The sequence below is a fragment of the Callorhinchus milii genome, unplaced genomic scaffold (genome assembly GCF_018977255.1).
Source record: "Callorhinchus milii isolate IMCB2004 unplaced genomic scaffold, IMCB_Cmil_1.0 Scaffold20, whole genome shotgun sequence".
Lineage (NCBI taxonomy): Eukaryota > Metazoa > Chordata > Chondrichthyes > Chimaeriformes > Callorhinchidae > Callorhinchus > Callorhinchus milii.
This window is the reverse complement of record NW_024704761.1, coordinates 683,468-705,724: the sequence shown is the minus strand read 5'-3', so window position 1 is coordinate 705,724 and position 22,257 is coordinate 683,468. Positions and strand designations below refer to the sequence as shown.

The 22,257-nt window shown below is 37.9% G+C and overlaps 1 protein-coding gene across 1 annotated transcript; it reads right to left on the bottom strand.

Moving 5' to 3' along the window:
- Positions 1 to 361: 361 nt before the first annotated feature.
- LOC103175751 (myosin-4-like) lies at positions 362 to 19,754 on the bottom strand. Its single transcript, XM_042342336.1, has 40 exons — positions 19,551 to 19,754; positions 19,299 to 19,442; positions 19,045 to 19,201; positions 18,881 to 18,908; positions 18,672 to 18,786; positions 18,489 to 18,581; positions 18,283 to 18,346; positions 18,090 to 18,188; positions 17,516 to 17,619; positions 17,300 to 17,438; positions 16,754 to 16,872; positions 16,318 to 16,467; positions 16,064 to 16,234; positions 15,655 to 15,961; positions 15,473 to 15,540; positions 15,209 to 15,296; positions 15,004 to 15,121; positions 14,744 to 14,867; positions 14,521 to 14,657; positions 14,171 to 14,426; positions 13,125 to 13,367; positions 12,848 to 13,024; positions 12,619 to 12,764; positions 12,431 to 12,521; positions 11,950 to 12,339; positions 11,672 to 11,798; positions 11,233 to 11,351; positions 10,788 to 10,984; positions 10,519 to 10,702; positions 10,260 to 10,425; positions 10,038 to 10,162; positions 9,451 to 9,759; positions 8,815 to 9,018; positions 8,587 to 8,712; positions 8,264 to 8,434; positions 7,788 to 7,892; positions 7,588 to 7,683; positions 7,141 to 7,272; positions 1,221 to 1,294; positions 362 to 591 (listed from the first exon to the last, which is right to left on the bottom strand). Exons 1-40 carry the CDS (start codon positions 19,752 to 19,754, stop codon positions 552 to 554), a joined length of 5,907 nt encoding a protein of 1,968 aa, XP_042198270.1. The 3' UTR covers positions 362 to 551.
- Between the last annotated feature and the right edge of the window lie 2,503 nt (positions 19,755 to 22,257).

The window sequence follows — 22,257 nt, the reverse complement described above, 5'->3', positions numbered from 1 at the left end:
GCACATTTTGGATGAGTCATAAATTAAATTTTTATTAAAATCTTAATTAAGGCATTCCATAGTCATTACAAAAACTGAGTCGGAACTAATCAAAGACAAGCACGAATCAGGAACTAGAAACAGGCAGTTGCGTGTCATTAACAGCGAATGAAATACTAGAAAAGGGTTCTAAAGGGCTGTATTAGAGACATGACATTTAATGACATTTAGATATGGAGGCATGGTGACAATCACACCTCCAGAGGTAGGGAAGAGCTGCTTAAAAATAGAGGGACTGACCATGTGGACCTGTGCTTTACCTTGTACTTACGTTAGTTCCTTGTATGATTGGGTCCAAATAATCAATAGAGATGTCACTTTGTAATCTATTACTTACAATGTAGATTTTAATGCCATGGAATACGTTTTGTTTGATACTGCAAACTACATTCAGTCCAAAAATTAGTCATACATTAGTCCAAGATCCTTGCTGAAATGTCTGTGAAGTTGGCCAAGTATCACTGTTGAAAAACAGTCATAATGAATAGTAGCACTTTTTCCTTTTATACTCCTCAAAGTATGCCTCCTCGATCATCATCTTGCCTTATGATCCTTTGAATAACAAGAGTAACAATTTACTTTTTGCATACCTTTTAGGAAAGAATGTTGTTTTACTGCTTTCTGCAATTCCAAACTAAATTTCATTACCGTATAAATATTTGCTAAAAGATATTTTTTTGACAATTTATAAAGTACAGTGACTGCCCCGAATTATTTCTGCAGACACTCTCACCAGAATCAAGTTTTATGAATATTTTAATAATAATTATTATTTTAGTTTGATTGTTGAAACAAAGTGAAATAACAGTACTTTGGGATATAGGCTAAAGCTTATTTGAATTACATATTTATCACAACAGCAAAATATTTCTTAAAAGCAGAAATAAAGATTTATTTACAATTTAAATCTACAATTAAGAATTCAGTACATCTTCAAACCTATTTATACAAGTTCACACCTAATGGCTGCACTCAACTTCCACGTGGCTTTAGAATAGCACTCATTCCAATTTGACAACCATTAATGTTTCACATGCTATAACGAATACAAGAGCCTACACATAAATATTTAAGGCAATAATCCTTACCTTATTGCTATTATTTTATCAAAAAACAGTTCTGTGAGAAGGAATGATCAAATAAATTAGAACAATCTTTCTGAAATTCAAGTATCAACCAACCAATATCTGCATTGCTGCTCACAGCGGGCAGCCAAGGTAGAATTTACTCCATTCTTTAGTCCTGACATTTCCATCTGGAGGAACATAATAATATTCATAAAGTAAATAATGTAGAAATGCTTTTTACATCTTGTAGAATGACTCAGAAACAGGAAGTAAAAGGACACAGGTTCAACCTGTGGTTCTTCCCATGCTACGTTAGTTATCTTGGCAGACACCAAGTTCAAATGGCTGGTAAAAGAGCGGAACTGAGTATAAACAAAATACGTTCCTCACGCAAGGGAAATCAACTAGGCCTCTCTATGACACCTCGAAGTAGCCAATTACAAAGAGTTATTACCAGATGGCTTGGGCAATCGGTTACCTGATGCCCATCTGGTGAAAAAAATAGTGCACAGCATAGTGGCCGTAAACAGGGAAGAATATTTGAGGATTTTTTAAAAAAATGTAATAAGTTAGCATGTCTAATATTGGGAGGAGCAATTCCAAGGTAAAATAATGGTAAAAGTTGAACAGATCATAGAAAAATGATTATTTCAGTGTATATCTTAAACTGATTGCAAAGTAATGGACCAACCACATTGGCCACCAATGGTGTTGATTACTGCTGCAGTTGGTATAGTCATTAGAAGAATTCACAAATTTGGAGTGACATTCTGACAGATGTTGACAGGACGTCTTCAGCAGCTTTAAGACGTCAATGAAAATTGATCTAGAAGAATACCACTGGCAAGAGGATAATATCAAATTCAAAATATTTCTAAAACGGATCATGTGTCGTAACTATTTTAGTATTTTTCTCGGGAATCATTCAGAACATAAACTGTTTATATATTAGCTGCAGATAGTAGAATGTATATTTTCAATAATAGTCAGAATCTGTGTTATATTTCCAATCAGTCTACATGGAACAATATATGATTAATGACTAATATGATTAATAGTCGAATAGTGTTACAATCGATTCAAATACTGTCTAATTCAATGTAGAAAACATTGCCAATGCTAGATTACATTACAAGCAATAAACCAATCAGAAAATAGTGATAGGCAGAGCAGCGAGAAACTTAAAGTAGGTATTTTATGGTACAATGTTCAGGAGCTTGGTATTTTAAGTTGAGTCTTTGCCTCTTAATGTGTTTCCATAAAGTGTAAAACCATAGGGCCCTTTTCTAGATTATCAGCCAAAGCAACAGTTAGATATAATGCACCAGTGGCTTAGCAGCAAATCATATTTAGATCAGTTACAAAGCAAATACTCAGCAAGTTCCTGCTGTGCTTGATCAAGCAGTTCTATTCCCATCTGAGTTGTCCAGATCAAAAACATTGAATGTATTAAACTACTCTTGCCCGGGTAACAAATTCCTCTACCGTGTTTTGGAATTCCAAAATTCCCAAGATAACAATCCATAGTCATTTAGATTTAGATTTCAAAGCTAACTAATATACAAATGTTTTACAATATTATGATGACAACTGTCTCAATGAAAATATAGTAACATTTTATTTGTAGTCCCTCCAAAGAAACCATTTTCAGGAAGTTAAGAAAATTAAAATTAAACCACATGGCTACAGCATATCTTTGTTTTCACTGAGAGATAAGTGTTTTTCAAGAAAGGATCACAGAACAGTGATCAAGTGTACCATCCTGGCTGATTGCTTTCCTCTCCATAGCTCAAACACTGAGGCCAATTTAAGGAGCCTCACTTGCTGGGATCAGCTAACGTCACAGACCAGAGACTGAACCAATGATCCTCTTGCCCATATGGATCAGCCTTGTGCCATTCAGTGTATTTACCCCTCTAAGCCATTGAAGCTTCCTGAACCATATATGAACCATATATTTGTAATCATTTTAATATTTTAACAAAGTACCTGGCAGAATTTTTAACTGATCCTGCTTTTAACAGAAGGTGTTAGCATCCATTCAGCTGTGTTTCCATACCTCCAATAGTCTAGGATCAAGCAGTGAGTTGGAATTGTGGAAAACATGGGAAGTGCATGCCGGGAGGGAGGGAGGGTTCTGGCTTGACCTGTTGCTGAGTCAGTTTCACAGCAGGCACGTCAATTTTCCAAAGACCCTCACATGAGTACCTGGATTTAGCAGCTGGTGTTGAGAAAGTCCAGTGTGTGGCTGAACAGACTCCAAGGTAACATGTTTGGCAATGGAATGTCTGAATCGAGTCAACCCTCTGTGCAGCTTTGCAATCCAGTTCCTGAGGCAGACAGGTCCGCAGCACTGCTGCTGATATCCCAGCCAGCCTGGCTCATCGGGGCAAGTTTAATGTTTGAGGATTTTTATATTTTATTTTACTCCAATTTTATGTTTTATGGTGCAGTCAGGGAGGTAATCTAATGTTTCATGGATAATGAATTAGATCATTCTTATGATGGGTCATTCTTATTTTTATGATATTTGGTTACCATAAGACCATAAGACGTAGGAGCAGAAATAGGCCATTCAGCCCCTCGAGCCTGCCCCGCCATTTAATAAGATCATGGTTGATCTTCTAACCTAATTCCATTCACCCGCCCTATCCCCATATCCCTTAATCCCTCTATCCTTCAGAAATCCATCAACCTCAGTCTTGAATATGTCCAAGGACTGAGCATCCACAGCCTCTGGGGTAGAGAATTCCACAAATTCACTACCCTTTGAGTGAAGAAATGTTTCCTCAACTCAGTTCGAAAAGGCTGACCCTTAATCTTGAGACTGTGACCCCCTAGTTTTGGATTCTCCAACCAGGGGAAACAATCTCATGGCATCTCCCCTGTCAAGACCATTAAGAATCTTATAGGTTTCTGTAAGATCACCTCTAATTCTTGTATATTCTAGAGAATATAGGCCTAGTTTATTCAACCTGTCCTTATAGGTCAACCCCTCATCCCAAGAACCAACCTAGTGAATCTACGCTGCACCCCCTCTAAGGCGAGTATGTCCTTTCTTAAATAAGGAGACCAAAACTGCACACAATACTCTAGGTTCGGTCTCACCAAGGCCTTATACAGCCGCAGCAAGACCTCCCTACTCTTGTACTCTAATCCTTTTGCATTGAACGCCAACATGGCATTAGCCATCCTAGTCACTTCCTGTACCTGCAAACTAACTTTTTGTGACTGGTGTACAAGGACACCCAAATCCCTCTGAACACTAACACTACCCGCTCTCTCCCCCTCTAGAAAATAATCCGCTTTCTATTTTTACTACCCAGGTGAATAACTTCACACTTCCCCATGTTATTCTCCATCTGCCACCTTCTTGCCCACTCCCCTCGCCTGTCTATATCCCTTTGCATTCTTCCTGTGTCATCCTCCCAGCTTACTCTCCCACCTATCTTCGTATCGTCCGCGAATTTAGATATGTTAAGTTCTATTTCCTCATCTAAATCATTAATATAAACTGTAAATAATTGAGGCCCAAGCACTGATCCTTGTGGCACTCCACTAGTCACATCCTGCCAATCTGAGAAGGTCCCGTTTATCCCTACTCTCTGTTTTCTTCCTGTTACCCACTCTCCAATCCATGCTAATATATTGCCTTTAATTCCATGGGCTCTAATCTTATGAAACAGGGGCACCTTGTCGAATGCCTTCTGGAAATCCAAATACACCGCATCTACTGGTTCCCCCCTCTCTAACCTGCTAGTTACATCCTCAAAAAACTCTATAAGATTTGTTAAACATGATTTCCCTTTCGTAAAGCCATGTTGACTCTGCCTAATCATGTTAGGATTTTCTAAATAAATTCACGATGTTACGATTCACAAGAACTTCGCTCTTAAGACATTTACATAATTAGCACACGCAAGCTCTTATTTACTAAGAACTCGCATTAAAGTCCCTCATGAGTGCCTTTCGACTATGGAATACAGCACAAAAGGCAGTTCTGTGTTCTTGTTGAGCTCTGCCTCCTGCACGGTCTGTCTCAAGACCTATCTCTTTGACTGCAGTTTTGAACATCTTCCACTCTCCGCTCCTTGGCTTCCGCCCCCACCCGCAGCGTTAAATGCTTTGAAACTGACATGAAAGGCGCTGTATAAATGTAAATGTTATTGTATCGTTTCTACTATAAATCACTCATGTTCTTCGGAATGCCACTCGTCATGTCAAAAGTTCTTAATACTTTTCCATAAGTGCCTGTGTGAAAGGTGCGCTATAAATGTAATTTTGTTGTTGTTATTGTTGTTGCACAGTTTTGTGCATTGACTTTCTTCGTAAAATCCTATTATTACTGTCTAGGAATTAAAGTGCCGCCTGGTGGCCACTGTTAGTTGGTTCCACCTGCAACCAATTTCCTCCACACACCGGCCACTTAATTTTTATTGCTATTTGTGTGGGTAGAGCTACATCTTGCTACATATGTCCTGAATTCTTCTATATTCATATATTGTTTCAGCCCAAAAATAGCTTCTATATTCCCTTGAGCTTCATGATAAGATAAAATAAAATAATCCCTCAAAAAAATATGAATTGGTCATTTCAATCCACGACTGTTTGTGGGACGCATAAATTGTGGCATTTCGCCCACAAATGTACAGTCAATTCACTTTACAGTCTATTCTGTGAAGCGCTTTGAGACGTCGAGAAGACGTGAAAAGCGCTAAGTCAAATGCAAGGATTATTATTATGATTTCTATTGTAATATTTACTCCAGTTGTTTTTTTCATTATTTGACATAAATGAAGGTTTCCAGTGGCTCTATAAGGTACATCATTTCTGCTGCTTCACTAATCACTTAGTACTTTCTTTGGAAAGTGTTGTTGAAAAGGCACAGTTTCTGTGTTACAGAAAATTGGTTGTGAGTGGAATCAATTCGTGAGCAGAAGGTGGCGCACTAAATGTTCTTATGTTCACTTATGAAGTGAAACATTTGCCTTTGAGGAAGAACACACAAATATATATATACCCAGTATGCACTAAACAATAAATAAAATAAAATAAAATGCTGCACGTTCCCTGACAACTACATACTTTATTTTCTACAACTAATTGAAGCAGACGGCTGAGTGGCAAGGAAATTCACATTTTGGGGATTCCTGCCAGTCACCGATCAGTTCCTTTTCAAGGTACTTATTCCTCTTCCATTCCTTTCTGCAAAACCAACAAAAACAGTGTTACAATCACTGCAACAGGTCATGAGACCATTGCAAGTGAGGCACAAAGTCATGATCGAAATCAGTGAATTGAGCTGAATCGGGAGAGATTCGCTTTCATGTTTCGTGCACATAGTCCGTGTGCTGCAACTAATTTAGCCTTTGGAATTCTTTCAAGAGTATTTGTTTCATTATTTTTACTATATATATATATTTATCATTGGATGATTTTATGCTTCACAAAATGCAGGTGTTTCCCATTATGGGGAATGCAGTGCGCCACCTGGTGGTCACTGTTCGTCGGTTCCACTTGCAACCAATTTCCTCAACAAACAACATATAACGTTTAATTTTTGTTGCTCTTTGGGCGGAAAACCCAAATCTTCAAAAGTAAAACGGCGATGCGTACAGCGTAAAGGTCTAAATGCAAATATCGGTTTGCTGGACTGTTCTGGTCTCGTACTTTGCCGTTCAGCGGAGATATTGAAACTTGTCAACTATAATATCTTTTTTTAAAGGCAAGAAAAACATACTGGGGAATCGTACTGGGGCGGCGCGGAGAAATTTCATTTACAGTATTCAAATTATATCAAAATACATCTTACTGGTGCTACTAATTGGCCTACAAAACACAGTCACTACATTTTAATTTAATCTACGTGAAGCGCTTTGAGATATCTTCCCAACGTGAAAGGCGTTATACCAAATGTAAGGGTTATTATTTATTTTAATTATTTTCTTTATTGTTCAAAAAAAAACCTCGTGGCAAACCTATTGGATAAAAAAAATGAACGTGAATAGCTATAAAGTTAAATCACAGCGCTTACCTTGCCAACCTCTCGGCTTCTCGCCCTGAGTTTGTTAACCTGGGATTCAGCAATATCTGCACGTTCCTCCGCCTCCTGCAGCTCATGCTGCACCTTTCTAAATTTGGAGAGGTGAACATTGGCTTGTTCCTCCTAAAGCGAATTGTTTCAGAATAAAGAAAGTCATCAATAATGATTTGTTATCATGTAACGGTTAAATACAGTGAAACACACATACGTCTGATCTGTATCAATCATAAGCCGTACAATTGCCTAAGTCGGACATCTGCCCAAGTCCCATTCGAGAGTTTATATTCTATATAAGTTTGACATTCAGTAGAAGAATTTACATGCATAATTTGGTACATGTAACACTGGTATAGCAGGTGTAATATTAAAACATTAGGCGTGTTGTATATTTCATGCCCCTTCCCACCCCTGAAAAAAAATGTATTTGGTTAAACTTACAGCTTCCTCAGATTGTCTCTTGTAGGCTTTAACTTTCAGTTGCAGCTTGTCGACCAGATCCTGGAGCCTCAGGTTATTCTTCCTATCTTCCTCAGTCTACAACGATAGTGTTACAGCTCCTTTATGATAACTTCCCAAGAAACCATTAAATATTGAGAGTTTCAGAGTTTGCCAATGTGTAGCTGATGGTATAACCTTACCTGGTAAGTGAGCTCCTTCACTCTTCTTTCAAATTTGCGAACCCCTTTAATTGCTTCATTAGAGCGCCTTTGTTCACCTTCAAGTTCATTCTCAAGCTCACGTACCTAAAGGGTTTCAAATTGGACGTTTCTCATATTTATTAGGAAATCTAGTATTAGAGACCATCCCACTACTGAGAACAGTTACTGTGATTGTGAAGCTGTTATTCTCGTACTTAATGAAGCATTGCAATATTGAGAGAGTATTTTTAAAAATGAACAAACATACATTCAGTCACTCCTAACGAGAAAGGGGAAGTTGGTTAGTTTTGACGCTTAATTGATGACGTGTAATAGAGTATTATATTCTGACTAATTGTTGGTGCATTACAGATATTGCTAAGTGGACATCGTTTAGTGCTCTAAGCACTTTCAGTCCTTTTGACAAAGTCAACCATTCACTATAGTCGCCCTGTAGCAGTTACTGAAACTCATACCCTGGCCTCCAGTTTCTGAAGCTGCTTCTTTCCACCTTTCATTGCTAACTGTTCAGCTTCATCCAGGCGGACTTGCAGATCCTTCACGGTCTGATCCAGGTTCTTCTTCATTCTCTCAAGATGAGCACTGGTGTCTTGTTCCTTCTTCAACTCTTCTGCCATCATGGCAGCCTTAAAGAACATTGCCATTTTCAGTACAGGTAGTGGCCATTGAGCCATTCACGTCTGTGCTACTTATCACAACATAACAGAAGAGGTACAGTCACATTTATCGTCCACCTGCAAATTATGTTCAAAGAGATGATTTCAACAAACAAACTTACATCCATGATTGCTTTTTTAGCCTTTTCTTCTGCATTTCTCGATTCTTGAACAGCTTCTTCAACCTCAGATTGAAGTTGGCTAATATCGGTTTCCATCTTCTTCTTCGTGTTTATTAGGGATGTGTTCTGTGAAATGAATTCTGGTTGGTTATGTTTGCATGATTAACAAAATACTAAATCCTTTTGTATTTTAGAGAAAAGTAATTTATGTTGGTTAGTATACGGTACTTGAGAGTGCAGAAGTTGCACACGTTCCATGGTATCCATGAGTTCTTGTTCAGCAATTTTGCGAGCTCTCTCTGTTTGTTCAAAGGCTGATCTCATTTCTTCAATTTCAGCCTGTTGTAGGCTGTTCCTGCGTTCAACCATGGACAACTGCTCTTTCAGGTCCTCTTGCGATCTCAATGCATCATCCAGATGTATTTGTGCATCCTTTAGATCAAGAGATTTGCAAAAAATAGTACATGTGTGCATCAAATACATTTGTTTTTAAAATATGAAAACTTTCGGGATTTCAGTGGATGTTTAGCATAGCATTTGGGCCTCACTTAGAATTTGAGAATTAATTTGCTTTCATCATTTGAAATTTTCATTTGAGATTGTTTTATAGAGATGATCAGAAGCCAATGCAGACTAGAAATCTATGAAGATGATTTGTAGTTGGTTGATTATGTGCTTATTGCATTCAATTTCAATTAGAAATCCTAGAACATTTGGGTAATAGCACCAAAAATATTACAGATATTGGGATGTCCTCCCGACATGAAAGGTGCCATACAAATGTAATCTTGTTGTGCTGTTGTTTTGTTCATGTTCACCATCATTCTATGTTCTACTTTGGAAAAGCACTGAAATACCACATACCTTCAGTTGACCCTGTACGTTTCTAAGATGTTTTTGAGCTTCTGATGCCTGGCGGTTTGCATGGCTCAGCTGAACCTCCATTTCATTCAGATCTCCCTCCATCTTCTTCTTGATCCTCAGGGCATCATTTCTGCTCCTGATCTCAGCTTCCAGTGAACTCTGCATGGCCTCCAAAACTCTCTGGTGGTTCCTCTTCATCTGGTCAATCTCTTCATCTTTCTCTGCAATCTTTCTGTCAACCTCTGATTTAACCTGGTTCAGCTCAAGTTGGATGCGCAGAATTTTGCTCTCTTCATGTTCCAAGGATGCCTTTAAAATATATATTACAGATTAATGTGGTTTCCAAATAAAAAGATAGTTAGGATGATAGTCTACAAGGTGAGGTCCCTTTGTAATAAGAAATTTCTCATTCTGAATCTAACATTTGTCTTTGAGTTTGATTGTTTTCAACATAAATTTTCCAGAGATATAATTCGTATCGTTTCACAGTATTGCACAGCTGCAAATGTCAAAACATCCAGAAAGTAACAAGTGCATTTCAGGAGATAGCATTTTATAATGAAAAGTTTATAAAATTGTTTTCTAACCTCGGCCTCCTCCAGTGCACTCTGCAACTCACACTTTTCTTGCTCAGTCTGCTTCTTTATCTTCTCCAACTCATGGATAGTCTTGCCATTCTCACCAATCTGCTCAGTCAGATCTGTGATCTCCTCTGTTTGAAGAATATTTCATTATATTAAGTCTATCGACATACAATACAATCAATAGCATGTTTGCTATTAAAGAAATTATTCATTGTTGGCACTCACGCTGAAGATTTTTGTTCTCTCGTTTCAGAGTTTCAAGGTGGTCCAAAGATTCTTCATAAGCGTTCTTCATCTTGAAGAGTTCAGTACTCAGAGAACGACATTCTTTCAGTGATGCTTCCAGTTCAGCTTGGCTTTCCTCATATTTTTGTTTCCATTCTGCCAAAATCTGCAGAGGCAAAAATATATGTAGAAGAAAAATATCTAACAAATCAACATTCAAAAAATGCAGTTTCATTTTCTGTGAGAAGGTTTTTTTTACCTTATCAAAGTTCCTCTGTTTCTTATCCAAAGCTGCTGCAGCAGAGTTGGCTCTTTCAACATCAATCATCAGATCCTCAACTTCACCCTGAAGTCTTTGTTTGGTCTTTTCCAGTGAAGCACATTTGGAGTTCACTGCCTCAATGTGGTCCTCAGCATCCTGGAGTCGCTGGGCAAGCTTCTTCCTGGAATGAAAGAATGACAAATGAAATACTGAAAAGTGACACCTAACAAGTAAAATATTTTAAAATAAAACTCAGTTGAACCTACTTGGCCTCTTCAAGCTCCTCAGTGCGCTGGATTGCATCAGTCTCGTACTTTGTTCTCCACTGAGCAACCTCACTGTTGGCCTTGGACATGCCACGCTGAAGCTCTGTCTTTGCCTCCTGTTCCTCCTCATATTGCTCACGGAGTAAATCACAATCGTGGCGAGCAGATTGCAGGCCGTGAGCCAGTGCATTTTTTGCCTTTAAAAAATATTTAAGAGCATGGTATTATTAAGAAGAACAAAGCTGAAGCCGGTACCTTATCAGAAATGTAAGAGAGAGGAGTTGGAGTCCAGGAAGAAATGAATCATCTATTTAATATATTTTGTCTTTGATACCTATTTTTCTGTGACATGGAATCATTTAGCATCAAGTCTTTGGAGGTCACAGTGTGTGGTTCTGGAACCATACCTGAAGTCAAACCATTTTTATAATCAAATATATATTACCTTTGTTTCCTCCTCCAGTTGTCTCTTAAGCTCTTCAATCTGTTGTGTAAATGCCTGTTTCGCTCTCGTCAACTGGGAGATCAAGGCATCCTTTTCTTCTATTTGGCGACTAAATTCACCTAATCAGAAAAGACAGTCTAACGCGTCAGTAAAAGACAGGCAGTAATGTATCCGCACAATCAAAGAATGCTTAAGGCGATGTTTAAGGCAAATCAAGATTGCTTAATTCCTAGAACCATTTGTCAATATTTTCAAAAATCTGTCATGAGAAAGATTTGGACGAAAGAGAATTTTTGAGCCATTTGGTCTTATTCTTGCAGAATACCAACTGTACCGTCTTCTCATTAAGAGCATCAACCTGTCCGACTATGCACCTTTCCGTCTCCCTCCTCAACTTTACAACCCACAGTAAGACTTCAAATAATTTTTTCATAATTACCACTTTCAGTCTGGAATCGGGCTTTCTGTGACGTTAGGTCATTAACGAGACGGATGTTCTCTTCTGCTTTAGTGCTTACTTCAGACAACTGGTCTTCAAGGGTTCGGGCTGTCTTTTCAAAATTTGCCTGTCGTGGACAATTATAATATTTGAAGTTCCACGTGTAGATTGTGAGGAATGTACTGTTCAGCGCCTTGCGATGTCCTCCCGACGTGAAAGGCGCTATACAGATCTAATCTTGTCCTTGTTGTTATATAATGCATCAACTTCTACCGTACCTTAGATTTGGATACTGATTCCATGTTGCTGGCCAGATCATCGATTTCCATCTTCAGCTCGCTCTTTTCCTTTTCCAGCTTCTGTTTCACACGCTGGAGGTTGTCGATCTGTTCTCCAAGTTCTGCCACACTATCGGCCTGCTTCTTACGAAGAGCAGCAGCTGTGGCTTCATGCTGCAGTGTGGCTTCTTCCAGATCACGGCGCATTTTCTGGAATTCTGCTTCCCGTTTCTTGTTCATCTCAATCTGTGCGGCAGTTGCACCACCGGCTTCTTCAAGCCTTTCACTGATTTCCTCCAGTTCACGACAATAGTCAGCCCTCTGCTTCTCTGCCTTAGCACGAGCTGCACGTTCAGCTTCAATTTCCTCCTCCAGTTCTTCAATACGAGCCTGAAAGACACAAGAATGTAAATTGAGTTTTTTAAAAGTTTTTTTAATAAATAACCAAATCTATGAAAACAATAATTGATTATAACCGTACTTGTAATTCCTTGATTTTCTTTTGTAATTGAGAGCCAAGAGCCTGCTCATCTTCGATCTTACTGAGAAGTTGGCTGATTTCAAATTCCTTCCTGTAATTCAAGTAAAGCAAATGCAATGTCAAATAAAACCATAGCAAATCAAATGTGATTCATTTAGTCTTTTCTATACAGTAATTCAGTGTCTTACTTCTTCAGTTTCTCATCAACTTGCTGTTTGTCATTTTCCAGATCCATTATGGATTCCTGTGACAGTTTCAGATCACCTTCAAGCTTTCTCTTTGCCCTTTCCAAGTCCATACGAAGTTTTTTCTCTTGCTCCAAAGATCCCTCCAGCTGCAAGACAGGAACAAGCCTTTGAATAATAAAATGGCAGAATTCACGTTTTGTGTTCAAGTCTTGGTTTTGTGACAACTCACATCATCAACTTGCTGCTCCAGTTTGGTTTTGGTTTTGGTCAGAGTATTGACTTTATCTTCCTCAGCCTGGAGATCATCAAGTGTCTGCTGGTGGGCTTCTTGTAATGCTTTCTTCTCCTTTGTTAACTTAGCAATAGTTTCATCAAGGGTAGCCATTTCCTCTGTGAGATTCTTAACCTTTATTTGAGAAAAGGAATGATTGAAATGAGTTGATGTCCATTAAAAGAACATGGATTATGTGCTGAACGTTATTCGGGTAAGAACAATGAATGAATACCTTGTTTTCTGTGGCATGTTTCTCCTTTTCAACCTTGGCCAATGTAAGCTCTAAGTCATCAATATCCTTCTTTAGTTCTGAACATTCATCTTCAAGTTTTCTTTTCTTGGCCGTCAGCTCTGCATTTAGTTCCTCTTCATCTTCTGCTCTTTCATTGAGTTCTTTGACTTTTGCTTCCAGCTGAATTTTGTTTTTGATCAGTTGGTCGCATCTTTCCTCTGCGTCAGCCAGACCTTCTGATTCCTTAAAGCAAATTAGGAACAGGTGTTTTCCCAGAAATATTGACTTGGTGATTTTTTAACAGTTGTGAGTGATTTTGTTACTAAAACGACAACAATTAGCATTATATCATGTCCTTCACATCGAAGGTCTCAGAGTGCAATGGTCAGGTGGATGTTGAGTGGAAAGAAGGGGTTGAGGGGGTTCCAGATGTTAAGGGCATATTATTTGCTCACTAGGTCGATGAGTTTGATACTGTTCAGAGTTGACATAAGTTTGCTGTGTGCTCTTAAATCATATCATGTCCATTTTATTGATCTGTGGTCTGCACATTACCCAAAATATTTGTTTCCTAAACTAAACTATTATAAAATTGTTGCTGATCCCGTGAATCATATGGGTCTTAAATCTAACACAACAAACTTACAACACTGCAGTAGAAGCACAGGACCAATATAAATGTTTACATATGTCTGTGCAATGATCATTTTATCTTTCTTTGTAATATAATTGACGTATAACAATAATTTTGGCCCCTTGGCCAATGATAATAGGGGTGCTGGCATAGAATCTGTGCAATTTTGTGGTGATACAGAATTTATGTATTTTTGACAATATAATGAAACCACTTGAGGGAATGATGAAAGCATTTTGGTTTGCGGCTGAGTATCATCTTCAGTCTTTAAAAACTTGAATAAAAATAAGTTGAAATATTTAAGAGCATCTGACATACAATTCTACTGAGTGCATTTGTCATTGTATCACAACCATAATAAAATAGAATATAAATAATAATAATAAATGAACACATTGTTTGTGGTACGTACTGATTGTACTTGAAGTTGAAGGTCATTTTTCTCTTGAAGCAAGCTGACCATTTTTTCCTCCAATTGCTTCCTTTGTGCTTCAGATTTAGCAAGTGCTTCCTTCATCTTTTGAAATTCTTCTTTCATATTTGCCATTTCTTTTTCAGTTTCTGCACTCTTCAACAGAGGTTTGATCTTGAAGTACAGTAACATCCATGGCCAATGTTTGACATTCATGAATGAACGGACATTGTACTGGATGGTGAAGATAGACTCCCTGAACAATCCAATCAATGACATTAGTGAAAAATATTTTATTGGTACAGCATTCTAATTAAAATTGCTCGAAGCATGCGGATATTCTGTTGTACCTTCTTTCCATCATCCTCTGAAATTCTACTCTCATTAAAAATCCACAACACCTGGCTTGTATACGGGTAATGATTAAAGCCAGTCGATCATCTCTCATCTCTTCAAGTGTACCCAAGAGACCAGCTTTGAAGAACACCTGCATAAAATAATGGATAATTTCGGCAGATATCTGATGAAAAATTGCTTAATATTACATAACACATTAAAGATTTAAACCCTTACCTTAGTATGCCCAAACTTATACTGTGTATGATCAACATCAATCGAACCGAGCAGCTTCTCAGATGCCTTCTTGCTGTCTATGAATTGGCCTTCTGGGATAGCATTTGGATTCAAAATTTTATATCTATGAAATAAGTTGGATGTATTTTAATGAAGAGTCTAATAGCATTATTTAAATTTAGACAATAAACCTATTGAAAGGAATACAGCAAAAAAGTGACCTAAAATCCTACCAATTAATATCCAAGCAAAGTGTTTACCTTTGTTTGAAGTCAGCATACAAGACTCTGCTCGGGAATCCCTTTCTGCAAATTCTAATACCTTCAAGCACACCATTACACCTCAGTTGGTGAATAACAAGGTGGTGATCCATCTCACCTAAAAAGAAAATATTTACTTATAAGCAATGCTTTAAACAGCAGAATATTTTGTCCAATGTTGAACAAAGCAGCAGCAAATGATTACCTGGAGTTTTTGTTTCATTTGGAATTAAACAACGCACAAAATGTGGATGAGTGGTTCTCAGATTGGTCATCAGCTTGTTCAGGTTTTCCTGTGTATAATGTTTATGGAAAAAAGGGAAAATATTGATTAAAAGTCAAATTCTTATTATTCTTGTTAGTATGGATTTCGGTTTTCTTTGAATTTAAATTTTATAATGTAAACCATTGGAAATATCTAAAATATTTCAGTTCTGTGCAAGACACTTCTAGATTGTAAAATGCATACCCTAAAGAGTGCAGAGACAGTTTGGAAAGAAGATCCTTTCTTCTTGCCACCTTTCTTGGCTCCACCCTCTTAAAACAATAAAATGAAAAAATATATCTTTAGGTACATAGTTCCAGCTTTGTGGGAGTAAATATACATATTAACCTTGAAAGAGTGTTTTGGAAATAACAAACATACATTACCTTCAGCAGCACCAAAAGTGCTATAGAGACTGGCCAATATCTTCATTGAAGATTTCTGGTACAGCCCAATTACAGTTTCATTCAGTGGGTCCTTGTTTTTCTCCAACCAACCAGTGATGTTGTAGTCCACAGTGCCGGCATAATGACCCAGGGAGAAGTGAGCTTCAGGCTTTCCTTTGACAGGCTTGGGCTTTAGGAAGTTGTTTGATTTGCCAAGATGCTGGTCATACAGCTTGTTCTTGAAGGATACGTCTGAGGCTTTCGGGAACATACATTCCTCTTCCAGGATGGAGAAGATACCCAAGGGCTTTTAACACAGAGCTTATGTTATTATACTGTGATGATCCTTGACATAATCCATTTACACAATACATCATATTGGTGACTGATTTAATTTTGTTTTACTCACTTTTTCAATAAGCTCAATGCAGGCAGCCAGATCCATCCCAAAGTCAATGAATTCCCACTCAATCCCTTCCTTCTTGTATTCCTCTTGCTCCAGAACAAACATGTGATGGTTGAAGAACTGTTGCAGTTTCTCATTGGTGAAGTTAATGCATAATTGTTCCAAGCTGTTGTACTGGGATACAGAAAATCTATATTAAACTGAGATGCATTGGATAACATTGTTTTCTTAGAAAACATTAACTGTTCAAAACTTACATCAAAAATTTCAAAGCCAGCAATATCCAGAACTCCAATGAAGTGCTGCCTTGGCTGCTTTGTGTCCAGTTGCTGGTTGATACGAATGACCATCCACAAGAACATTTTCTCATAAATTGATTTACCTAATGCTCCCACTGAGTTAGTCACCTTAAAGAAAAAGAAACAAACAGTATGTGCTGTGAAGAGTGATTGCCGGTTTAATTTCTACTAACAACAACAACAAGATTGCAAAAAGCATATTACTGTTAGTCCATATTATACTATATGTCCCGTAGACAACAGAATATTTTTGTCACGGGGGAAAGGGAAAAATGTAACAGAAGATGTGTACATTGTGATTGTTTTGGATTTCTGTTTCACCAAATATTATATTTGTAAATAAATATATATTTTCAACCAAAAAAAAACTATACTATACGTCATTGTACAGTACCTGCTGGACGGTCTGACCTTTGGTCACAAACTCATTGCCAACTTTTACCCTTGGATAGCACAAAGCTTTGAGCAAATCTGCTGAGTTCAGGCCCAACAGATAAGCACACTTGTCAGCAACTGAAACGAAAAACATTTATATTTGTCAGCAAATAGCAAGATTGGTCACTACTTGTATTGTTACAGAGTCAGGGTCTTATTAATCCATTTGGTGTCGTCTTGGATTCCTAGTGAAAAAGTTTCAGGTGCTAAATTACACTGAGTATGCATATTGTGTACTCGATGTTGTTATATCTAGACCACTACTGAATATTTATGCAAAATGTATACGTTTCATATCGCACTTTTCAGGAAGAGAGAGAGAGAGAGAATGCACATTCCATTACACATGCAGGAAAATTTGTATGCATCAGTGGCATTCGTATGTGGAATTTCCTAAACTAGTTGGATACTCTTAAGCGTGCAGATGGGTTCTGTCATGTATTAGACACCCGGCTGATCAAAAATAAATTGACAAAGTATTGCAATAAGCATGTTATGAGAGTACCTTCAGTTCCATCAGGCTCAGCTTGCTCCTCGCGTTGTTTCTGCTTGAACTTCAGGTTGCCTTTGTGCATTACTGCACCAGTGAGTTTATAGATACCCACTTTCTCATCGCTAGTGAAACCCAGAACATCAATGGCTTCCTGCAGAATTGAATAGTGTCGCATTGAGAATCACTAGAAAAGGTAATTCAGTAGTTTGGAATATAAATGAGACTTACATCAGTAGCCATCAGTTCTTCTTGATCATCAATACTGGTAACAGTAATTTCTCCCTGACTAACGAACGGAAAGTCATAAGGGTTGGTTGTAATCAGTAGCATATCTAAAATAGAAAAGAAAGGTGTGAAATATTGTTTGTCACTGAGCTCCAAATAATTTTCCTTTTCGTAACATACATCTTGAGAATATTTAGTTTGGTAGTTGAAACAGCTTTCTGCAATAAAATGTAGGTTAACAAAGACATTTGTAACTAGAGAAATGGTTGGAAGACTTAACCTCAGCATTTTCTAGAAAGATCCAATGTAAGCCACTGTAGTCCTACACAAATACACAATGGAATAGTCAAGGTAATTATAAATCCTAATTGCAGAGTTATGATCTTACCCAGATTTTAAGGAAAGTAAAAAGTATGTTCACGTACACTGTGCAGTGATCGCCATTAAAAAAAATTAAAAACTTAGAGATCCATTTAGCTCCTTGAATTACTGTTTTGGAGATAATAAATGACTGAAGAATTTGCAAAAACACATTGAATTGAATGAAACATGTAGCATGAGAAGTAGAGTTGCTTACCTATAAGTTCTGGCCTCTTGTTGGACATAATTTGATAGAAAATGTGGTAGCTTCGTTCAGCTTTCAGCTGGAAAGTTACTCTGGACTTTTCCAGCAGATCTGTTAATTACATTGATGATTTTTTTTACAAAATAAGTTAGATTGGCAGTGTAATTAACAATAATAATGAACAGAATTCCATAAATAAACTTACAGGTTTCAATATCAGCGGAAGACAGTTTTCCTGTGGTTCCAAAATGAATTCTGATGAATTTGCCCTTAGAGATGAAGAAAATATATTTAACTCTCAGTTTATAATGCACAGTACGGGAGAAGATTTGTTTGATTATGATTACCTTAACTGTATTAAACATATTGAAGATGAAGTAACCAGAAATGTTGAGACTTTTAGATACTTACAAAGCGAGACGAGTTGTCATTTCTCACAGTCTTGGCATTACCAAAGGCTTCCAGCAATGGGTTAGCCTGGATGATTTGATCTTCCAGCGTTCCCTAAACAGGTAAATTTCAAGCTATTAATAAGAAAAGTACTTTCCTCTAATTATTAAGGCAAATAATTTAAATCTACCTGCATTTTCTCACCTTCATCTTTCCAGATGCCGCCTCTTTTTTCTTTGCGTCGCCAGTCACTGCAATTGATGCAAAGTACTGGATGACACGTTTGGTGTTCACAGTCTTCCCCGCACCAGATTCTCCGCTAGAAAGGATTTGTTTTAAAAAAAAAGTATTTAAAAAAGTCTAACTGAAGGTAAAATTGTCCCCAAAATATTCTGCAAAATATGAAATCTTACGTGATCAGGATGGACTGATTTTCACGGTCTGTTAAATAAAGAAAACAACAGTTTAGTGCAATAGTTGTATTGATATAGAAACCAATTGATCAATTGATTATAATCTCAGCTCATTGATATTATTCATTAAATTTAACTATGTATAAATGGGTTGTAAAGTGTACCAGTTAACATGAACTGATAGGCGTTGTCAGAGATGGAGAAGATATGTGGAGGAGCTTCCTGACGTTTCTTTCCTCTGTAACCATTCACTACCTCGGGGTTGTACACTGGCAACCACTTGTAGGGATTCACGGTGACACAGAAGAGCCCAGAGTAGGTCTAGTTGTGAGCACAGATTAAATGAGTTAATTCGTCATGAATAACACAGATTAATCATATCATGTTTGCAAATCTGTCTCAGAAATCACATACTTACATAGATCATCCAGGCTGAGTAACGCTCTTTGAGGTTATACAGCACAGATGCTTCGTTCAGGTGAGTCATCATGGCCATGTCTTCAATTTTATCATATTTTGGAGGATTAATTGGGAAGATTTGATCATCTTTAACCGTTACACTCTGCAATAAAAAGTATATGATTCATACAAAAGAATGATAAAGCACTGAAGTTAAAGTAGCTCTATTAAAATTGGAAATGCTATTGTTTTATGTTTATTACTTACGAACCTTCCCACCTATCGTATCCACGTTGACTTTGCCACTCTCTCTGCTCTTGATTGTAGCTTTAACAAACATTTCCTTGGGATCATGACAGAAGCAGGAGTTTTTAGCATCAAAAGGTCGGTTCTGTGCTTCAATTCGTTCCTTCTCTGATTTCCTTAAGAATGGGGCGGCTGGGCCAAAAATCGCCATTTCTGCGTCGCTGCTCATGGCTACGATTTACTGCAAAACACAAGCAGTTTTTCTCTTAAATTTCGATGAGACAGGATTATTTAATTCAAAAGCGGAAGTCGCTGGGAGCACTCAGCAGGTCAGGCAGCATCTATGGAGAAAGGAAAGTGAGTCAACGTTTCGGGTCCACAACTCTTGGTCAGAACTGGGGCACGTTGGGAGGGAGAGGCTTTTAAGGGCTAACAGAGAGGGGGGAGTCAGGGCAAGGAAGACAAAGGAGAAAATGGGGTAGAGGACAGGGGATGATGGGTTAAAGAGGTGTCAATGATGCAAAACAAAGTGGGGGGAAATGCAACAAAACAGTCAGACCAGAGGGAGAAAAGGTGTGTCTGAGACCAGATGATGTGGTAATGGTCACAGAGGAGGGAAGGAGGGGGTGGGGGACGAGCTGTTATGGTCTGAAATTGTTGAAATCAATATTGCGTTTAGGATTATTTATTTATTGTTTGTCTTTTGATTTAATTTGTTTGATGTTCTTCCTTTCTTTAGTTTTATCTTCCAGATTGGCATATGTTTGTTGCTGTTTGTCTTTGTTTTACTACCTTTTCTTTAAAAAACAAACTTCCCCACCATCGAAAATATTGCCGGGGGAAGAAATCTTCCAAATTTCCCTCAACCTGTCCACTCTCCAAATGTATTGGGTTGGAATTGGAATTGGAACACGAGATCACCATTGAGTTTTTATTGAGTGAGAGGGTAGTGGTTTCAGGTCAGTACCTGAGAGCAGATTTGCTGAGATTCTGGCAGAAACATAAACTTATTTGGGGAGTAATAGCAAATCTGGAATCATCAATGGATAAGTATTGATGAAAGCAGCTGTTTCATAGGATTGTGCCCGCGTGTTGGGAACTACTAGCCCCAGAGGTGGAGGGGGCTCAGTTGTCCTGATAGTATAGGCTGAGCGTGATGGCTATAAACGTGGCAAACACCCAGGAGAAATTGCAATCCTTGCCCCAGGCTGGAAACCACCATACGATATACATCCTGAGCGATAGCGAGGTCATTAGAATATGCCCTTACCTGCTCTTACACCAACAAGGCTGGAAGCCGAGGATAGTCGTTTCACAGCTGCTAAAATAAAATAAAAATCAATGAAATACATGAAAGTAATACTCATTAATTGTAGAAATTAAACACATGGAATGTCTTCTATTGTGCTCTCATATTGTGAAATTTCTACAGATGTACTTAAAAATGAATTAAATGATTATTGTTAAACCGCAGCCGAGAAGCTTCATAAAAGGTATAAACGTTATAGCGGTTATAAAAGTTATAGACGAATAATATACAAAAATAACAATGACCACAATGGCTCACTCCCTATAGTCCTAAAGGTTTACTCAGTGCTCACATTGAAGTTCAATCCAAGATGAGAGAGCACAACTAGGAGGGTCGTTTTTATATTGTTTGATTTCCCAGCAATTAAAAGTCTTTGGTCCGTAATTGGTTACTATGCTTCAGCAGAAGGAAGAGATATAGTTTTTACGATCATGATATAATTAGAAATGTTTTATCAGCCTATCAAACATCTGAATTATTTAATTTTAAGTAAGCCAAGAATTACTCCGACTGCCAAGTATTGGCCTTCATTCCAGCGGCAAACCCTTCATCAAACCTTTCAGCATTCCGATAGAAATGTGTAAGTGTTTTAGAAGCTTTTATTGGGCAGGTCACTGTTGATATAATTTGGCTGCAGTCACAAAACGTGAATCACAATTTATTTTGGAGTCAGTGTATCTGACTTTGATGTTTGTACAGAGCTGTTGTCTTTGAACATCATTTTATAGGAGACACTGGGCACATCCCAAATGCATTCCACGCCCTAATACTTTATGGATGTCAGTGTTAAACTGTATTTCTCACAAGTCTGCCTTGACAATTCCTGTTGGTTTTCAACATTTTGATTGCTTTTACCAGCTGATAACCGTGGCCATCAAGTGCATACTTTTGCACTGGTTCTGATGTTGATTGTAATCAGTCAAAGATGCAGATCATAGTAATCGAGGAAAAGGCAGCGTTATCTCAAACCATCACATCAATTTCAATGTTCGGCGATCGGCAGCGATAAGACCAACCAGATGTGTTTGTGTACATTTAATGTGTCATAAAGTTTAGTTGTATTTAGATTCTTGATCAATGTGGTTGGGAATTGCAACAGCAAATTGCAACTAGCTCCTAGTTATCTGTTCTGCTGGACCTTTGGTTCGCATTTACATTTTTTTATGTGAACTGTACGACTGACCAAATCGAGATACCTGCGAACCTCACTGTCAGTGAGGCTTACAAAAGAATGACAATTAACTGAATCCAATCTCAAGGAAGCAGTTGCTTGGGAAGGGATCGCAGAGCCTGTGAATGGCCGCCTTTGAGAATAAAATGGGTCTGTGATGTTGCTCACAAACATTTTAATGATGGCAAAAAAAAATTAGTCAAGGGGAAAATGGGCTGCAAATCTTTATTTTAATAGTGCTTGAATTCTGCT

Bases quoted from the DNA above. Each gene is read 5' to 3' on its own strand.
- LOC103175751 (XM_042342336.1), bottom strand. From the start codon at position 19,754: ATGAGCAGCGACGCAGAAATGGCGATTTTTGGCCCAGCCGCCCCATTC. The intron at 17,620-18,089 runs GTAAGCAACTCT...TTTCTATTTTAG, and splicing joins CAAGAGGCCAGAACTTATAG to ATATGCTACTGATTACAACC. The intron at 16,235-16,317 runs GTAAGTTTTGAA...TCTGTATCCCAG, and splicing joins CTGGCTTTGAAATTTTTGAT to TACAACAGCTTGGAACAATT.